The sequence below is a fragment of the Pimephales promelas genome, chromosome 10 (assembly GCF_988280905.1).
Source record: "Pimephales promelas chromosome 10, fPimPro1.hap1.1, whole genome shotgun sequence".
Lineage (NCBI taxonomy): Eukaryota > Metazoa > Chordata > Actinopteri > Cypriniformes > Leuciscidae > Pimephales > Pimephales promelas.
In genome coordinates this window covers 35548838-35570820 of record NC_142778.1, presented here as the reverse complement: position 1 = coordinate 35570820, position 21983 = coordinate 35548838, and the positions used below count along the sequence as shown (strand labels likewise).

Here is a 21983-nt window from a genome sequence, read left to right as displayed (position 1 = left end):
AATGACAAATGTTCGCCTTGCTCTGTTCTGTGACGCACGTTTGTGACTCTCCTGTTCGAACGCGTTTATCAAAATAAACAAATTTTTTTCCGAGTCATTTGGTTCATTCAACGAACGAATTGACTCGGAAAAAGATTCGTTCTGATAAACGCGTTCGAACAGGAGAGTCACAAACACAACACCGAACAGAGCAAGGCGACCATTTGAGCTTATAAAGCTTATCAAACTGAACAAATCTTTTTCTGAATCGATTCGTACGTTTCGTTGGTTGAATGAACCAAATGACTTTGAAAAAGATTCGTTCATTTTGATAAACAAGTTCGAACAGGAGAGTCACGAACGCGCATCACAGAACTTTGTTATTTATTTATTAAATGAGCGATCGTTTCGCTAGATAAGACCCTTATTCATCGTCTGGAATCGTTTAAAGCCCTTTGAACAGTTTGCAGTTTGTACTGAAAGTGTCTTTTAGACATTGAAGTCCATTATATGGAGAAAATCCTGGAATGTTTTCATCAAAAACCTTAATTTCTTTTCGACTGAAGAAAGAAAGACGTGGACATCTTGGATGACATGGGGGCGAGTAAATTATCAGCAAAAGTTTTTTTGAAAAGTGAACTACTCCTTTAATGTGTCGTTCTTTTCGGATGCTTGTTATTTCATGGTTCGTTCCAGCGGCGTCACCGTCAGCTGTTATAAAACTGAGCTGCTGATCTTGAAACGTGTGAACGTGATTTGAATCATCAGGAGAATGCACTGTTCGGTTTCAGGTTCCTAATTGATTTGGCCAGCTTCTTTAACACTTCTCTCAGAGACGTCTGTGGCATTTGTGAGATGACAACCTGCTGGGCGGGTTTTCGCAGGGTCATTAAAATTCCTGTTCTTTTCCTCTGCTACTTAACGCTACATGTTGGCTCATGTCCATCTGCCGTCTTTGCTGCTCAATAGAAATGTGCCCTTTTGCACTGATCTGAGACTTTTGCTCTTTCGCTTCACTAAAATATAGATAAAGAATGTTAGTAGCAGATCAGGGCGTAACAGAAACCTTCATCCAGATGAAAAAGAGGAGGGAGAAACAGATACATGACTTTGGCTCTGAAGATGTTTCAGGCGACCTTTAGCCTCAATTTTCCTGCATCCCTGGTGGCCCCAACAAGAGCCGGGCAGATCAAACCAGGGCTTTGATCAGCACATTGTGAGTGCACACTGGGTGACCTGGTCATGTGCATATGAGAGAGGGAGGGAGAGAGAGAGAGAGAGCAGAAACTCAAGAACAGGGTATTGTTCCCTCCTTCCTGTCCTCTCCGGGATAAATCACTACGGAAGCTTTTTTTTTTGTTTTGTTTTGGTCAGCTCTGCCACCGCCACCTGCCCTTTCAATCTCCACCTCTTTTCATAAACCCCCCACTGAAAGCCCAGGCCTGAAGAGAAAATCCTCAAGCAGTCATTCACACACGCATGCCTTCAACAAGGACAAGGTCACGAGGTCGGAGTCTCAGACATCCTTCAAGCAGACATGGAAACGGTAAGCTTGGTAAAAGATATATCCAAGAATAATGCTCATTTTCAACTTATATTGTTCGATTCCCCAAAAAATGCTTACAAGTTTATTTCCAACGCATTCTCATCCCAAGGCGTCATATACGACATTTTTGCCTATGCGTAGACATCCAACACACATGGCACCCTTTAGCGTCAATACAACACGCTTCGATTATGGTAGGTTTAGGTCTGGGGTAGTGTTAGGGTTACACCACTTGGAGGCGCCTTCTGCCCCATATGTATCTGCGTCTCATGTTGACGGTAAAGGGTGCCATGTGCGTTGGCTGTATACGCATTGGCAAAACCGTCAGTATATGACGCATTGGGATGAGAACGGGCTGATATTTCACCCGATATTTTTGATATTTATTTCTATACTTAGTTGCGACTTTTTACATTACACTCTCAGAAAAAAGGTACAAAAGCTGTCACTGGGGCTGTACCTTTACAAAAGGTAAACTTTTGTCCATTATAGGTGCTAATATGTACATTTCCGGTGCTAATATTTACATTTCAGGTGCTAATATGTACATTTTAGGTGCTAATATGAGCATTTTAGGTGCTAATATGAGCATTTTAGGTGCTAGTATGAACATTTTAGGTGCTAATATTTACATTTCAGGTGCTAATATATACATTTTAGGTGCTAATATTTACATTTCAGGTACTAATATATACATTTTAGGTGCTAATATGAAGATTTTAGGTGCTAATATGAAGATTTTAGGTGCTAATATGAAGATTTTTGGTGCTAATATGAACATTTTTGGTGCTAATATGAACATTTCAGATGCTAATATGTACATTTCAGGTGCTAATATTTACATTTCAGGTGCTAATATGAAGATTTTAGGTGCTAATATGTACATTTTAGGTGCTGGTATGAACATTTCAGGTGTTAAAATGTACATTTTAGGTGCTAATATGTACCATTAAGGTACCAATATGCAGCCTTTAGGTACGAAAGTGTACCTTTTGAAAAGGTACAGCCCCGGTAACAGCTTTTGTACCTTTTTTATCTGACAGATGTGTTTTCACTTTATTGATTGCACTTTATTTTACAGTATGTGCACTTACATGTACTTCTAAGAAAGTACTGGTTAATGTAAGGTACCTACATGAGTTTAGGGTTACACTTTATTTTAAGGTGTCCGTGTTACAGTGTAATTATGCATTCAAGTTTTGAGCTTGAGGTTTAGTTGCATGTAATTATGCATAATTTATAGTTATTACTACAGTAACATGTAACAAGGACACTGTAATATAAAGGGGTAGGTTTAGCGTTAGTAACTAGTTGTTATGCCGTTATTGTAATAACTATAATAAGTAAGTACATACAACTAGTACAACTCTGTACATGGGGAACAGGACTGTAAAGTAAAAAAGTACCACCACTTTATTTTAAGGGTATATAGTTACATGTTACATGCATTTTCTATAGTAGTAACAGTAAATTGTGCAGCTATTACAAGCAACTAACCCAAAACCAAACTCTAACCTTAACCGTAAGCGTAAAGTAAGAACATGTAATTAATTATTACAAATTAACTCATTATTTCACAATGCCCTTGTTACATGTTAGTCAGCTATAAATTACTTGCAACTAACCAAACCCTAACCCCGTAATACAAGTAGTTACTCAGAACTTAACACTGTAACATGGACTCCTTTAAATAGAGTCTATCCCTCGTGTCTTTTGCAGTGCTTTAAAATACACGATCGCCTAGGGCTGTTCACACAGAACGGGTTTTGCGTTTAGAAATGCTTACGTTCACACGGAAGTGCAGTGAAAGGCAAAACCGCATTCAGTGTGAACGGTTTGCCACTTATTGAGAGATAATGCCCTTATTTTGTGTGTTTACAGTGTCAAGGACGACCTACATTCAGTGGCACATAAAGTCCAAATTAATAAGCACCAGTTCCATTTTAATCCGTACGGTAATTATGCATTATTAGCTTATCCCATTCCGCGATGGAACACACTGTGGTGTAATTATGCTTTTTAATATGTTTTGTTTTAACATTATATATATTTTTTGGTACACGGTAATCGTTTTGGAGTCGTTGGCTTTTTTCTGTCAGGATATGTCAGATTTTAAAAGCCAAAAGGGCGAATGATGATTGTCAAGAACAGATCGGTTCACAGGGGCAGAGCCATGAGAACACACACACGTCACTCCAGTTCCCTGTAGATTCCTCTGTGAGGGAGGGCTCGTACCGACATGTCTATACACAAGATACTGAACGTGTTTTGGGCGAGGTACAATGTGAACTTGGTCACAGAGGCGTAGCCATGCAATTGCACATTTTTACTCCTTTCAAAGGCATATGATTTTTCAATGCAGACAATATTTATTTGGAATGACGACTGGTCCTACTGGTCAAGTGCGTATCTACTGTCCTGAATTGTGTGGGTTGCTTGTTTCAGAATTCAGTTGCAGTTTGTCTCGTCTGAAGAAGGGTGTAAAGTAGCATGTAATTTGCTGTGAAAACAGGTTGTGTCATTATGCAGTCAATAACCTTTCACCTCATTCCAGTGACACATCACTACAATGATCTGTGGCAGGAGTTTCCAACTGGTGGGTCAAACAACCCAGTACAATATTTGTTGGTTACACTTTGTTTCTACAGTGTAGTTACCCAAGAAAGTACTGGTTTTATAATAATGTAACTGGGTTAAGGGGTTAGTACCTAGTTATAACCCAGTTATTGGGGATAGTTCACTCAAAAAATGAAATTTGCCTCAAGTTGTTCCAAACCTGTATGAGTTTCCGTTGAACAGCTGAATGTTTGTAACCAGATAGTTGACGGTAGCCATTGACATCCAAAGTAGGAAATAAACACTAACATCAAATCCCTGGTTACCAAAATGACTTCTTTCGTGTCCAACAGAATGACTCATACAGGTTTGGGACAACAAGAGGGTGAGTAAATGACAAAAACAAGACAAAAAACGGGTGGACTATCCCTTTAAAACACTTCAGAAACCCACTTTTGTTTGATAGGCTATGGCTATTAAAGGTTTAGACACTTGATTGTTCACATTTCTCTATAAAATGATGCTTATGCTTTAAAAAACGGTGGCATATACTCCATATATACAGTAAACACAACACCTGACGAATTCTGGCGTAAGCAAACTAGAAGGGTGAGTCAAAACGCACAAGCACGCATCGGGCAACTTCCTGATTTTTTTTTTCCTCCTTTCCAAGCTCCGCCCATTTTGCGCCCCAGCCGCGCTGTGATTGGACGAGCGAGTCCTGTGTTCTGCAACAGCTGCGAGCCGCTCAGACGCTGCTGGAGACCGACGCGAACGCTTCACTCTGTGGATTAACGCTTTGTCTGTCCTATATATGAGCGAGGAGTGCGGAATCACCGGGACGGGCTACTTGCTTCGACAGTAGCATCTAAAGGAGTCGGGAAGTTTTCAGGTACTAACCTACATTTGGAAAGCACAGGAATATAAACATCGATGTCTATATCGCGCGTGCGGGGGAAACGGAGCGCTTCTTCTGCATTGCGAACGGACTGTAATAAATCGTCTCCCTGCACCCGGTCGCGGTGTAGTGTTGGATTTGGCATTAACGCATCCCTCTCGCTCGTGTGTTTGTGTGAGAACGGGGGTCAGGCGCCGCAGTGGGCAGTGATCGCTTTAACACAGACTACGTGCGAACTAGAACGAGCCGCTATTGGCAACTGGCACGTACGCTCCCAACTCCATGTATCTAGATCAAGCCATCAAAATACTCCCGAGAGAGCGCTTGCCTTGCGTTTGCCTGATTTTATCGCATGGAGCAGCGCGATTAAACCATGCAATTCGATCAAACAAGACGAATATTGCTATTTCATGGGATTTGTTTACAATCTATCATGTATTATTAAATACACACTGCGCTGCTTTTGCTTAATGTCGATGCGTTTGTTTTTGAAAAATACGCTTATATGATCATTTAAGTTATAAGACTTTATTTTAGTGTCCAGTTACTAAAAGTATGCGTGATTACATAGAAAACAAACCCTAAAGCTGTAGTAAGTACATGTCGTTTTATTATTACACCGTATTTAAATGTTTACAATACGCTTAAATATGATAATTTAAGTTATAACACTTTATTTTAGTGTCCAGTTACTAAAAGTATGCGTGATTACTTAGAAAACAAACCCTAAAGCTGTAGTAAGTACATGTCGTTTTATTATTACACCGTATTTAAATGTTTACAATACGCTTAAATATGATAATTTAAGTTATAAGACTTTATTTTAGTGTCCAGTTACTAAAAGTATGCGTGATTACATAGAAAACAAACCCTAAAGCTGTAGTAAGTACATGTCGTTTTATTATTACACCGTATTTAAATGTTCACAATACGCTTAAATATGATAATTTAAGTTATAACAATTTATTTTAGTGTCCTGTTACTAAAAGTATGCGTGATTACTTAGAAAACAAACCCTAAAGCTGTGGTAAGTACATGTCGTTTTATTATTACACCGTATTTAAATGTTTACCTTGTAACACCGACGCAACCATAACTTGCATTGGTAAGTTCATTTTTAGTGTGTTAAAGCGAGTGAAATGGTGGATGTAGATTAAATGGGAGGAAACTACGACGTTGCTATCATAGTAATAAACATGTTTTTACAGTGGGAGGGAGGGGGGGGGGGGGGGTCTTGAAAGAAACTTTCTGTTTCGCTAATACTTTTCTCTCTCATCTCGAGAAAGGAAAGGTTTCATCTTTCGCCCGGTCACCTGAATGCCCGTCTAGGAATGAACTGATTGCGCGCGCACTAGATATGTGTTTATGGTGGTTTGAGTGTGTCATTGTAAACTCTAGTACACTCTGAGAAATGTTAAGTGCACGCGAGAAACAAGTCACGTGATATTTGGGATGCAACTAACGATTATTTTCATAATCGGTTAATTTATCCATTATTATTCCGAATAATCAGATGAAAAATGCAACAAGTATTATATGATGTTTTTGACAATGTTATTCCACATGCTGTCCTGCAAACAATGTTTGATATAATGCCTATGAAAACAAATATAGTGAATGTCATTAATGAGCTACTCCAACAATATATCCAACATAACTATGATTACATATTTTTTAAACCTTTATTTCTAAATATGAATCATTCTCGTGATTCGGACAAGTTGGATAATGCTCACTTTGTGTTTTATCCGTAGAAATGTTTTTTTTGTTTTTTTTCGCTACTGTAAAGTGATCAGTAATCAAATTCTTTGTCGATCATTTTCATTAAAGATACACTCTAAAAAATGCTGGGTTGTTTTAACCCAATTTTGGGTTAAAAATGTAATGTAAAAATTTAACCCAACGGCTGGGTTAGTCCATATTTGACCCAAAGTTGGGTTAAAACAACCCAGCATTTTTTAGAGTGTAATAATCGATTTTATCGTTTAGCAGTTGTGTGATATACACAGTATGCATTGCAACAAATGGACAGAATGGTACGAATAAACATTGTGTGAACTATTCAATGACTTTCTGGGCAGTCGGTTTTACAACAAATAGTCAGTAATGTAACCCAAAGTGTCTACAAGTGTACACACAATCAGTTGAGTGGCATGACGACTAAAATCTATAGTAAGTGATAAATAATGTTTTGATAATACGATATACAGATATTTAGCTGCGTCAACTCGCTACAGTAGGTGAACGCGACTTTTATCCGCTAAATAGCATCTGTTTAGCAATATAACATTCTATATCTATTTAAAAAGAATAATCGAATGAGTAATCGCATCCAAAATAAAAGTTTGTGTTTACATAATATATGTGGGTGCACTGTGAATAATTATTTCATATATAAATACACACACATGCTTGTATATATTTAAGAAATGTTTTCATGTATAATATAGATTTATATGTAATTTATATTATATATAAATAAAAATTTTTTTTTAAATATACATGCATGCGTGTGTTTTTATATAAAATAATTATACACACTGCACCCACATATATTATGTATACACAAACTTTTATTTTGGATGCGATTAATCGCTTGACAGCCCTACGTGTTCTGCGTACTTGTTATACATTGTTAGTTTCACATTTGTAAGTCGCTTTGAATAAAAACGAAATGTAAATATTATTGTACTGGTTGCTTAATGCATATTTTAAAACTTTAAAAAAAAATACATTTAAAACATATTTTGTTTTCACTCCCTGCCTTCATACACACACATGCTTGTATATATTTAAGAAATGTTTTCATGTATAATATAGATTTATATGTAATTTATATTCTATATAAATATTTTATATATAAATAAAAAAAAATTCTTAAATATACATGCATGTGTGTGTTTTTATATAAAATAATTATACACACTGCACCCACATATATTATGTATACACAAACTTTTATTTTGGATGCGATTAATCGCGATTAATCGCTTGACAGCCCTACGTATTCTGCGTACTTGTTATAAATTGTTAGTTTCACATTTGTAAGTCGCTTTGAATAAAAACGAAATGTAAATATTATTGTACTGGTTGCTCAATGCATATTTTAAAACTTAAACGTAACACCCGTTTACTCATGTTGCTGTGTTTTCTGAATAGGTGTCGTGGAGACGTGTTCGCGCCATGCAGGAGGCTGTAGACACCGCTGAGCCCGCTTTAGCTCTCCCCATGGAAACCGGAGAGTTCCCCGAGCAGCGGATGGGGCTCCCCGACAAGATCCCGCTAGTGAAGCCCTACTTTAAAAAGAAACACGCGCAGAGAAAACTGGGTGCCAAATGCCTGCACGCGTTAGAGGACCCTATTTTAAGCACGTTATTGAACTCGGACGCCCTGGTGTCGGGTGACGGGGTGTTCGTTCCGCGTAACCCGTCTCGACCTCAGAGGACTATATGCACCGCTGTCGTGGAGAAGCAGTCGAGGATTAGTCAGGTGTGCCTGAAGGAGGAAGAGGAGGAGGGAGAGGAGGAGAGCGCGGATGCGGACGTAGCCGTGGGGGAACAGAAGGTGACGGATATACAGCGGGTGTCCATAGACGCTAATGAGCGCGTCGAGGCGGTGCCCTCCTCTGTCGTTTCGGGGTCGAAGTTAAATGACATCTGCACCGCGGAGACTTTGCAGGGCGCAAATTGCCTCGCCATCAAAGAGGGCGAGATCTTTCAGGATAAAAGCGAGGAGGCCTCTTTGGATCTAGTGTTTGAACTCCTGACCCAGCTCCAGTATCACACGCATCAAGCGGACGCTGTATCGATCTGTGTGGATTTCCTCCAGGGCGTCTGCATCTACGGCAGCGACTGCGCCCACCATCACACCGTTTTACCTTACCACTGGCAAATCCACCGAGCAGACACGCAGATCTGGCAGAGCATATCGGATGACTCTCAAGAACAACTGGAGCGGCTTTATTGCAACCCAGACAATGAACATATCAGACTTAAGTTTCTGTAAGTGCTTTTGATTTCACCCTCAATCATTTATGCTAAGTTTGTGTAGTTGGTAAAAGATGCCTGTGATCTGGTTTAGCTGCAAGTTTGACGTGCTTAAAGGGATAGTTCACTTTGAAATTCATTTTTGCTATGTTTTATCTTACCTCAAGGGCATCCAAGATGTAGGTGTCTTTGTTTCCACAGTATTTTCAATTTTGACATTTTTTGGTCAGACCATTATAATGGAGGTCTATGGTCACCACCTCAAAGAGCATGCACAGAGAAGTCCAAATTAAACACGATTTAATGACTCGTAAATGTAAGTACACATTGATGGCCTGAGACACGAAACGAGTGGTTTGTGTGAGAAAACCAACAGTATTTATATCGTTTTTACCTCTTGTAATCATAGCCATGACAAAATGATCTGACGGCACGGGCGCTTCGGTCTGCGCATGCGCTGGAAGTGATTTGTTTATACAGAGAATTCGGAAGTTTTACCTTTCACTAAACATATTTAGATATACGGGAAACCGCAATGGAAGACGATTTCGGTATATCTAAATATGTTTAGTAAAAGGTAAAACTTCCGAAATCTCCGTGTAAATATTGAGTGACGTCACACGCAACCGATCACTTCCGGCGTAACATTGAACTGATTCAGTTCGGTTCAGTTGGACATTGAACAACTGATTCAGATCACTTGGATTGCAAGAGGTAAAAACGATATAAATATTGTCCGTTTTCTCACACAAACCGCTCGTTTCGTGTCTTAGGCCATCAATGTGTACTTACATTTACGAGTCATTAAATCATGTTTAATTTGGACTTCTCTGTGCATGCTCTTTAAGGTGGTGACCATAGACCTCCATTATAACGGTTTGACCTAAAAATATCAAAATGGAAAATACTGCATAAACAAAGACACCTACATCTTGGATGCCCTTGAGGTAAGCTAAAACATATAAAAAATTAATTTCAAAGTGAACTATCCCTTTAAAACCGTACTGAAACCAACCAGAGGGACCAGTAAAGCAGCTGAGGCGGTTGTTTTTCAGTGAGGTGAACTGACGTAGACACCGAACAGGAAGTTGCCCTGTGTGCAGGAGGTGGATGAGGTGAATGTGACTAAAGCCTAGTTCACACTACATGATTTTAAAATGTCGGGCTGAACTGTGCAGTTTACACTACATGACTTGCTCTCAGTGAAATCATGAGTATTCAAGTTGTTTAGCTGTTCACACCACACAACACAACGTGATTGATCCACAACAGGAGGTAACTCACTACACGAGTTAACAACGCACTACATAGAGATACAACCACGATCGGATGATAAGAGCATATCATTTGTGACTCAATGAGAGCTGTTTCAGTACTATAGTATACGGTCTAAATCCTGAAAATAATCAAACAAATAACGAGTTGACAACAACACGATTCTATCTGGTCTAGAAACCATGTTTTGTAACGAAAAACCACGCAATAAAACGAACCAGAAATGACGCGAAACTGCAGAGAAGAACACAACACGCGAATATGGACGTCAGACAGAAACTAGTGCTGCACACTGTTTGCTCGACGATCTGCTCTGAGAAAAAAAAATGCAAAAAAGAAAAAGTAAGATTTACCTGGTGTCCTCAACCCATGCGTTGCTATGATTGGCTGTACTCATGACATCACTGAGATTGAGTCGCGCGACTGGGCGAGATATCTAGCATGCTAGATATTTTTCTGAGCTCGGTGACCTGTCTGCGAGCTGTCTGCGAGCTGTCTTTGATGCGTTGTTGGCTCTTTCACACTAACTGATTGGCGAGCGTTAATCGTCCGCTAATCGCCCGCGATTTGCACGCGATAACACCCTGACTTGTCGGCGACTCAACGATTTGCAAATCGGGCTTAAATCGGGCTTAAAATCACGTAGTGTGAACTAGGCTTAAGAGATCGCATCTTTCCTATAAGCCTTCTGTCGGCTTGTCTGACATGTGGAAGCGCACTGACAGCTGTAAGCCGTGAACTTGCACGACCCGCCTCTGCTTAGTTGGGTCAAACGCGCACACACACACACACACGCTCCCACTCGCTGCGGCTTGCGCTCAGGCGGTCTCACGCACTCGTCGCTCAGACAGAGAAGGGCTCACATCGCAAACACGCAAATAAATGAGACGCGCGCAATTATGCACGCACACACACAGCCGCATCACCATTGCCTCAACTTTTTGTCCCTGAGCTGAAATCGTGGTGGCTTTTGCTTCAACTTCAACAAAAGGTCCCTTTTGTATGTTTGTGAGAGTGTTGGTTAGGTCCCAAGCCTGATCTGTATGGAAAAGGAAGTGCGCTTGGGTCATGACAAAGCAAAAGAGACAGTGATTTTAATGCTCACCATGACACAGCTCCTGGCTACTTCCTTCTTGGAGATAGCGTTGGCCATTTGTCATGGAAATTCTCCTGCGGGACGGCCGACTGTTTAGGGGGTCTTTGTCTACAGAGTTAGGCCCACGTAAGCGTCTCTGTTGGCTCGATCAGTCCAGAACCGTGGCTCCCAGTGACCTGTTTCATGTTAATAGCTAAAGCCGCCCATTAACCTCCTGCTGACTTTGGTGGATCGGGGTAAAGTGAGACCCACAGGGCCTGTAAACCACACCCTTTCCTGCTGACCCCCATCTTTTTTTTTTTGTATGTGTGGGGGATTTTTTTCTCTAGGAGAAGTCATTGTGTTATGTTACTGAGCAGAAATGTGTGACAGACGTGCCACTGGGCACAGAATGTAATTGGCTGTAAATACAGCAAACTAAGTGGCATTTATTTGAAAGGAAAATAGCGAGGACTTTTTAAGTGAAAGGCTTTTAAATGATAAATCAATACACATACTCTAACTGTTTAGTATTTGGACGCTTTCTGGTTGTCAAAGACAAATATGCCCAAAATGTCTTCCTAAATCTTCAGATACTTCAGGGCCACTGTGTTTTTTAATACCAAGACACGATATTCAATTTAAAGGCGTTTATTTTGAAGGCAAGGATTGTAGATGATCAATCATTAGATGTACAGTATTTGGACACTTTCTGGTTGTCAAACAAAAGACAAACAGGTACAAATATCGCTTCTTAGATCTCGATTTGACATTTTTTAAAAAAAATACTTTTGGACGACTATATTTTTGAATGCCAAGACACAAAAGCAAACTTGTTGGCATTTCTTTTCAAGTTAAACAGTAGATGATTGGATTTTCAAGTAAAACATTTAAGAAAAAAAAATTATAAATGATAATAAATCATCATATACACTCTAAACAATGCTGGGTTGTTTGAACCCAAATTTGGGTAAAATATGGACAAACGTTAAAAATGTCATTTCAAATTTTAACCCAACTTCAACTTTCACTTTCAACTGTACATTTTTTAATTGCATTTTTAACCCAACAAATGGGTTTGTCCATATTTGACCCCATATTGTCCATATTTTTCAAGTAAAACATTTAAGAAAAAAAACAAGGATTATAAATTTACAATTAGTCATTTAGCAGACGCTTTAATCCAAAGCGAGTTATTCAAACGAGTCATCGTGAAGAGGCAATAACAACACAAGAAGTGCTCAAAATACAAAGTTCAAACATTGCTCAGAGTAGTATAAACCACTCAAGTAAGGATTTAAAGTTTTTGTTGGGTTAAAAAATGTAATTTCAAATTTTAACCCAACTCCAACTTTCACTTTCAACTGTAAATTTTTTAATTGCATTTTTAACCCAACATTTGGGTTTGTCCATATTTGACCCAAATTTGTTAGAGTGTACAGTTAGAAATAATATAAAGTATTTGGACACTTTCTAGTTGTCAAACAAAAAAATCGCTTCTTAGATCTTGATTTGACATTTTGTTTTGTTGACCAAGGTGTCTAAATACTTTTGGACGACTGTATTTTTGAATACCATGACGCAATATTAAACTTACAAGCATTACTTTTCAAGTGAAACAGCAGATGATGAATTTTTCAAGTAAAATATTTAAGAGAAAAAAAATGAGGATTATAAATGATAATACATCATCATATACACTCTAAACAATGCTGGGTTGTTTGAACTCAAATTTGGGTAAAATGTGGACATGGTTAAAAATGTAATTTCAAATTTTAACCCAACTTCAACTTTCACTTTCAACTGTAAATGTTTTAATTGCATTTTTCACCCAACATTTGGATTTGTCCTTATTTGACCCAAATTTGGGTTGAAACAACCCAGCATTTGTTAGAGTGTACAGTTAGAAATACAAAAATCGCTTCTTAGATCTCGATTTGACATTTTGGTTTGTTGACCAAGGTGTCTAAATAATTTTGGACGACTGTATTTTTGAATACCATGACACAATATCACACTTATAGCGTTACATTTCAACTAAAACAACAGATGATGAATTTTCAACTAAAATGTTTAAGAAAAAAAAACAAGGATTATAAATTTACATTTAGTCATTTAGCAGACGCTTTAATCCAAAGCGAGTTATTCATCGTGAAGAGGCAATAACAACAATAGAAGTGCTCAAAATACAAAGTTCAAACATTGCTCAGAGTAGAATAAACCACTCAAGTCAGGAGTTTTTTTTTTTATTTATTAAGTGCTCTTGATGATTGATAATAAATCATAAATGATAATAAATCATCATATACTGTATACTCTAAACAATGCTGGGTTGTTTGAACCCAAATTTGGGTCAGTTATGGACAAAACCAAACTTCAACTTTCACTTTCAATTGCATTTTTAACCCAACATTTGGGTTTGTTGTCCATATTTGACCCAAATTTGTTAGAGTGTGCAGTTAGAAATAAGATACAGTATTTGGACACTTTCTGGTTGCCAAACAAAAGATAAACAAGTAAAAAATGGCTTCTTAGATCTTGATTTTGGCTTGTTTTTAGATGTAATGTTCTCTCAGGCTGCTACTGTTAACACTGGTTCTCAGTAATCCACATTTTTATTGTGTATATCCTAACTAATGGATGTGCCGGCGCCTGATAGGTTTTCATGTTTTTTTGTGCCATTGTGCTGCAATGTGTGAGATCTGTGACCCCTGACCCTTAAGGTTTGGTCTCCATGGGAGCCGCTGAGGTTGAGATGATTGTGTTTGTCACACAATCTCAGTGTGCACCAAGGGCACGGTGACCTGAAACCAAGGTGTTTGCATGTGTGAGAAAGGAGATAACGCCTCAGACGAGCCATGGAATTATTCACATGGGTGAGGTCTCACCGTCACTTTGACTCATAAAATGTGTTCCTCCTGGATTCGTTCTCTCTTACACTTTTAAAAGTGTATGGTGATAATGTAGCATGTTACTGACGGGGAATGTTGGTGCAGTCACTATATGACCAAAAGTAATTTTATTTCACGATTACGATCACGATATTGCTTTAAATAAATGTATTACGGTATCCAAAAAATGTTATACCATTGAAACACCAAAACAAAGACACAAATGAAATAGACCTGCCTGAAAAAAAACTTCAAGTATACACTGCATAGTCAGTGTGTAAATGTATTCTTATTAAAGTAGATATATTAGGCTGCTGTTACTTGCATGCAAGATCTAATGTGCTGATACACACACGCTTTCTCAGTCGTTTACGTTCACTTAAAGGCATACTCCACTTTTTTTTTTTTTTTTTGGAAATAGGCTAATTTTACAACTCCTAAATGCTAATGGTCTTGTCCACTTCAGTGATGTATGCTAAGCTATGCTAATGGTACCACCAAAACCGGAGATCGGCTCAACAGTTTAACTCCGGGGGAGCCTATTTCCAAAAAAAAGTGGAGTATCCCTTTAAGACACTGACAAAGACGGCCATTTTGACACATAAGCTTGTGTATTTGACTGTTCGAGCTAAATAATTGTGTAATATAATAACTGTATGAGCATTGGCTTAATATGTGTGCGTCGCTCATCCTCTTTCACTGCTAATTGCTCTTGAGCGGTTTAAATAGCTTGTTTTTAAACGCATTCAAATGATAAGCTTTCCTGATGCGGCAACGTAATCGCAATAGAGACGATTGTCCAAAATCACTACCGGTAAATCACTCAAAACTGCACCATGCTAACCTCGTGTTTTTGGACATATTACCAAGGTATTTTTTCCCTCTTTCATTCAATAATGAATGAACCGCCGTCGGTGTATGAAGGAGTGATTGTGGGGCAATATGTAAAATATCATAGCAATTCTCATCGTGTTTTTTCTTTCAATGTTTTTGTGCGAGTGAGATCATAAAGAGCTCTATTCTCTCTTTCAAATCTTTCTAACATAAACAAAAGCTTGCAAACTTTGCAGCTGAAGTATGTTTATGTGTTCCTCTCCCGCTGAGCGGGACAAAGACAAAGAGAACGAGTCAAATAGTGGCTGGATTGTCTGAACAAACAGTCCCACATGTGCGACACGTCCCGTCAGTCCCCGCATGGCCTCCAGAACATCCTGAGACCTTTTCTTCTTTCTCGTACAGAGCGCAAGACGGAAACGAGAGTATTTATTTGCCCTCAGCTCTTCTGAGCGTGTCCTCCCTGAATGGAAACAAAAATTGAGAAGTCGAGTGTTGACTGAGGTTGATGTATTCCCTTAAACATCTTGAAGAGGAAGAATGGAAAGCCCTTTCCGCTTTATAATCAGCTGTCACTCATTACAGTAGATATCAAGTGATTATATTAAATGATAGCGCTCGCTTTTAGGGCCTGTGTGTGTCATGGAAGCTTGTAAATCTTTACTCGAACCGCTTGTGCCAGAAATGTCTATTCGCACCTGATTATTTGAGTCCAGTGACGGGTACATCCTTCCATAACGCAATAAAACTAGATAGCATGGACAGTTTCATTAATTATTTTAGGAGTGATATATATATATATTCCTGCTCAACTTATAGTGTCATCAGTCATCTGTTAAAGGAGTAGTTCACTTTTAAAAAGACTTTTGCTGATAATTGATGTCATCCAAGATGTCCACGTCTTTCTCTCTTCAGTTGAAAAGAAATTAAGGTTTTTGATGAAAACATTCCAGGATTTTTCTCCATATAATGGACTTCAATGGGAACCAAACGGTTCAAGGTCCAAAAGACAGTTCCAGTGCAAACTACAAACTGTTCAAAGGGCTTTAAACGATTCCAGACGATGAATAAGGGTCTTATCAAGCGAAACGATCGCTCATTTAATAAATAAATAAATAAATAACAAAGTTTAAGTTTTATAAGCTCAAATGGTCGCCTTGCTCTGTTCTGTGATGCGCGTTTGTGACTCTCCTGTTGTTTGAACTCGTTCATCAAAATGAACAAATCTTTTTGTTGAATGAAAAGAACGAGTCGACTCTGGAAAAGATTTGTTCATTTTGATGAACGAGTTCGAACAGGAGAGTCATGAACGCGCATCACAGAACAGAGCAAGGCGAGCATTTGAGCTTATAAAACTTAAACTTTATTTTATTTTATTAAATGTGCGATCGTTTCGCTTGATAAGACCCTTATTCATCGTCTGGAATCATTTAAAGCCCTTTTGAACAGTTTGCACTGAAACTGTCTTTTGACCTTGAACTGTTTGGTTCCCATTGAAGTCCATTATATGGAGAAAAATCCTGGAATGTTTTCATCAAAAACCTAGCCTATTACACGAAACCATTGATGCTTTTAAATGTTGAAAATTGATAATGAAAGAAATCCATATGAATCAAGCGGTTTAATCCAAGTCTGCAGAAGAGACACGGTTGCTGTATATGGCTTTTATTCACAAATAAACATTGCTCAGCACTGGAAAGACACGTGAAATATGGTTATCGGAAGATCAAACATGCTTTATTGATGGGGTTTGAGCTTTCAGAAGAACAAATAAGCTTCATTCTTAATCATTTAGTCACTCAATGTCATTCCAATCCTGTATTTCATCTGTGGAACATAAAAGAAAAGATGTATTAGTGTTTTTTTTGTGTCCATACAATGAAAGTCAATGGGGTCCAAAACATCTCCTCGTATATTCTGCAGAATAAAGGAAAATCATACAGGTTTGGAGTGACAGAATTTCCATTTCTGGATGACCTATCCCAGTCAGAGGCTTTGTCTGATTCACTGTGTACTACATAGCCTTAAAAAAGACGTTTGCACGTTACTAATACGACTTCTGCAGCTGCCCTGTGTGTCATTGTGTGTGTTTTGTAAGTATCTGTTGGCTGATTGTGTCTCATTGCTGAGTTTACCACCCGCAGAGGTGACTGCCTTATCTCAGGGTTGGTAGTGTGTGATCAGGTGCATACGTGAGTGTGTGTGTTTGTTTAATTCTTGTCAGACTGTGACGCTCGTGCTGGGTGTAAATAATGCTGGCATGCGGGAGGCTCAAGCTGAGCACGGAAAAAATCAGTTGTTTTACGTTTATGCTATTAAAGGTGCAATATGTAGGATTTTTGCAGTAAAATATCCAAAAACCACTAGGACAATGATATATATATTTTGTTTAGTTGATTACTTACAATATCCCAAATGTTTCCAACCACTTGTAATTCGTGAAAAAATTTCGTAACCATGGCGACAGACGTTGAAAACTGGGTCGGTTATGCCCGTTATGCCAAGAAGGACGCTCACGCTGTTGTTGTTTTGTTCAAACATTATGGACCATGGCAAGCAGACTTTGAGACAAAAAGAGGACTAAAACGACGATGAACATCTTTCGAGATGCCGAGAGCACGTCCGCGACTAACTTCGATTTAGAGACGCGAGTGTTGCAGGTTTCTTTATTAAACAGGCAGTTTTGGGAAAGTTCACTTTCTACATGAACTAGTTCAAAGTTCAGTTCACAATTTTAAAATTAACTAGTTCGTTTATAGTTCTTTTTTTCCATATGTTGCAAGCTCTTTTTATTTATTATTATTGCCACAGCTCATATACAACCACAGACAATGATTATTTTATTGACGGGCAGTTTGCACAGAAATGTACGATTTTTCCCATCCTCACCGACCTCGTCATAAAACCCGTTTAAATGATCATACGACGCCTCCTCGCGCGCTGCTTTGTCGACAGCGGCCGCGGCGCGACACTAGTGTCTTGTGTTGCCAGATTGGGTGTTTTTTCGCTACATATTAAGGCCTGTTTATGTGTGTTTTAGCCGGGTTTTCGCCTGGAAGGTTCTTTAGAAATCTGGCACCCGATTGTACGAAGTTAAACTGAGAGAGCGTGCGTTCACAGACACCAGAATGAACGAGTTCACAGTAACGTTCATCAGGCAGTAATTAGGGTTGGGTATCGAGAATCGAGCATCGGACCGGGACTAACTTTTCGTTTTTCCCCGAATCCTTAAAATTTCGATTCCTAGTTTCGATATTCACAGTCCGCCGACCGGAAGAAGAAACCGCTGAACAACAACAACGAAGAAGCGTCTACCGGAAGTGTTGGCATAACAGAGCTTACGTCGGCGGTCTAAAGTGTGGCTTCACTTTTCTAAAAATAACGAAATCTCGGCAAAATGCAAAATTTGTGACAGAAGGAGTATTTCCTTCAGAAAGACCGTTGGTTAGCAAGATTAGCTAAACTTTTTTGACCCTGCCTCTTAAAAGAATCGGAATCGAGAATCTTTAAGAATCGGAATCAGAATCGTTCAAATTCTAACGATTCCCAACCCTAGCAGTAATAGAGTACGTTTAGCTCACGTTCGCCCAAAATATGAACGCGTTCAGGCACAACACTGTGAACAGGTGAGCAAATGTTGAGCATGGTGAGCAAACTAATCAATGTTATTTAGTTCAACATGATAAGTTAAAGAATATGATCTTTACACTCTAAAAAATGCTGAGTGGTTTCAATCCAAATTTGGGAACAATTTGAACAAACCCAAATGTTGGGTTAAAAATGTAATTCAAAAAATTACAGTTGAAAGTGAAAGTTGAAGTTGGGTTAGAATTTTAAATTACATTTTTAACCCAACAGTTGGGTTTGCCCATAATTGACCCAAATTTTTAGTTTAGAGTGTGTGTTATTCTCTACTGTTAATCTAGCTACACAACATTCAACACACTCAAATCCCGTGTAACTGTTAGAGCAAGTGAAGCAGCGTTGACCCGTGTGAGTGTTAATTCAACACTTGCGTGTAGTTCGGTAGAATTATTCGTGGGACTCGCGTTGGTATACGTCTAGCAATCACGCAGTCATGTTAAAAACATCACCGTATTCACTCATCCCTAAAAGATCCATCAGCTTGACGACAAGATCCATAGTTCCGCTTAATGCAGAATATACGTCATCAATATACGCCTTTGTTATTTTTAGAGGTTAGCGCCCCCTGGTGGCGAAACAATCTTGTATATTGTAGGCTACCTTTAAAGGGTAACTAAAACCCTGGTCGGAGCCTGACTCCACCCACTGGTAATATTTGAAAATGCTGAAAAGAGGACGAAATAGATGCTAAAACACTCTATCCTGATCGTTTTCAATACTCACAATTCCAATTCCTGACTCGCTACAGTGGTTTTGACGACACAAGATGGTTTTTATACTGCCAAGGGCGAGCTGAAACCTGCGTACGTCACGAAGTGCGGAACATCCAATAGGAAAATTCAACTGCAGTAGCCACCGTTCAACCTGAAGAGGGCAGCACTAAGACGTTTTTACACCATATATTGTAGAAATAGAACACTTTATAAACAAATGTCAAAAAAGCTACTCATATCAATGACTGGTACTGATAAAGATCCATTCTTACAGATCATTAACTACAAAAAGTTGGTTTAGTGTTTAGTTACTCTTTAAAGTCGGAAGATCGTACTGTGTTTTGGTGCGTTGGAATGAGTGGCAGTAAAGTGTAGAAAAATGAAATGTCTCGTTCCTCTTGGATCCGGTCCGCTCTGTTTCTCCATTCGGAGAAACCGTCTGACGCTGCAAACCACAGCTGGCACAGAGGTGCCTTTTCACTGGCGTTTGCGGCATATGCGCCAAGAGAGAGCGGGCTGACGGGTTAAAGGCTAATCACTGGAGCGTGTCTCTCAGAAGTGGTTGTATGTGGAACATGCCGATCCCCACACAGACCTTGGGTTCGGGCATGCTCAGTGGCGCACAGGGTTTTAAAGGCTGCTAATCCTTTTAAACTTCATGCGTTCCCTTTCTCTGGCTCGCTCTTCCCCTAGCTTTGACCCTTTTAGTGTGGGTTTCTCTTCAGTACTCTGGGTGTGTGCGTTTAAAGTTGAGCGTGATTTAGCTTTCGGAAAAGCAGAACTGTATAGTGTTTGAGTTTGCCAGCTGGGCTCGAGTTCCCCTATTTTGCAGAAGTGCTGGATAACAAGAGACTGGCATAACCTGGGCAAGTTAAACTGAAGCTGGTCATGGACACTGTTCTCAGTGCTTAAAGCAAGCAATAGCCGTCATTTCACCGTCTGGGTTAACTATAGACCCGATGTAGTTTGGCTATGAGTAACCCATTTCTAGCCAAAATAACCATGAATTTAGTTACATGCCGTTTTTGCCAAAATAACTTGCGAGATGTATGATATTCCAGCATGCAAGCAAAGTAAACAGTGATTACAAGGATTTTGGTTTCATTTCTACACTCATTTAAATTGATGACTAGTCTATTCTTGGACGATGGTTTAGACGTCTATTGAATTTTCACTGACAGCCCAATTTCTGCCTTGTTTCAGCCTAGACGTCTGGGCCGTGTTGGACGAATGTTAGACGTCTTTTAAACGTAAAATTGCTTGCTGGGCACCAGTATGGCTGTCAAATGATTAATCGCATCCAAAATAAAAGTTTGTGTTTACATAATATATCTGGGTGCACTGTGTATAATTATTTTATATATATGAAGAGTTCAGATGCAAAAGCCTCTAAATGCCATTTGAAATTTTCTTCTAGAATGATCATTTTTATCAAGCCTGTATATTTAAGTTCAGTGATTTCACTTAAATGGCAATGATAATTACCTATTAATTGTTATTTAAGTGAAATTACTGAACTTAAATATACAAGTTTGATAAAAATCATCATTAAAGAAGAAAATTTCAAATGGCATTTAGAGGCTTTTGCATCTGAACTCTTCATATATATATATATATATATATATTTATAAATACACACACATGCTTGTATATTTTTTTAATTTATATACTATATATATATATAATATTTTATATATAAATAATTATTTTCTTAAATATACATGCATGTGTGTGTATTTATATATACAAAATAGTAATACACAGTGCACCCACATATATTATGTAAACACAAACTTTTATTTTGGATGCGATTAATCGTTTGAGAGCCCGAATATTTATACAAATTTTGAGAACGTATAGAGATCGATAATTACTTTACTTTAATGGGAGTAGGCGGAGCTAAATAAATATTTTGGACAGTGTTGCTCTTTTGGCTCTCTGATTGGTGGAATCTTCTGTAGAGCATCATGGGTAATGTAGTTTTTCACCAGGAATTCCGTTATTTTTTAAATGAGCTGAAATAATGCGGGCTAACGGCTTCAACAGAAGCAAATGCCATTGATTAACAACCTCATAGCTCACAGTAGGGCTGTATTTAAAGGTTTATATTTAAATGTTTTCCTTATTGCACTCTATAATCTGTTTCACTGGAAAGTACGTAGCAGGACTGAATGATCTGTCACTACTGTAGTGTACACACAGTTTATTTTTTTACAGAAGTTATAATTATATCGTACAGTTAAGCATGCTCTCGTCAAATTTAGACGGTTACTAGCGTTTCTCAAAATTTAATCTCAAATCAATCTCTTTAAGTGATATTCTTACTCATATTTTTGTGTATGCAGACAGAAGAATAATTTAGGGGATTTCAACCTTCATTTAAATGCGGTTGTACACGGCTTTTAAATTGTGAAACTAAAACCTGAAACATTCTCTAAGTACATGAACAAAAACAGTTCTCTTTTTATTATCTATTTCACGTGGTGTTGCGTTTCAAAGCACTTCATGACGCAGTTTTACGGCCCGTTTTCTCGCTTGCATTCTTGCACAGGCTTTAGTCCATACTTGAGCCTTTCAATACTTTG

At 38.6% G+C, this 21983-nt stretch overlaps 1 protein-coding gene across 1 annotated transcript in view; it reads left to right on the top strand.

Annotated features, from left to right (window-relative positions):
• Positions 1-1358: 1358 nt before the first annotated feature.
• tiparp (TCDD-inducible poly(ADP-ribose) polymerase) overlaps positions 1359-21983 on the top strand; it is a 40458-nt gene continuing 19833 nt past the window's right edge. The window contains exons 1-3 of the mRNA XM_039684126.2: positions 1359-1525; positions 4755-4973; positions 8139-8980. Of these exons, the coding sequence (XP_039540060.1) occupies positions 8163-8980 (818 nt within the window). The 5' untranslated portion in view covers positions 1359-1525; positions 4755-4973; positions 8139-8162. The remainder of the gene's footprint in view (positions 1526-4754; positions 4974-8138; positions 8981-21983) is intronic.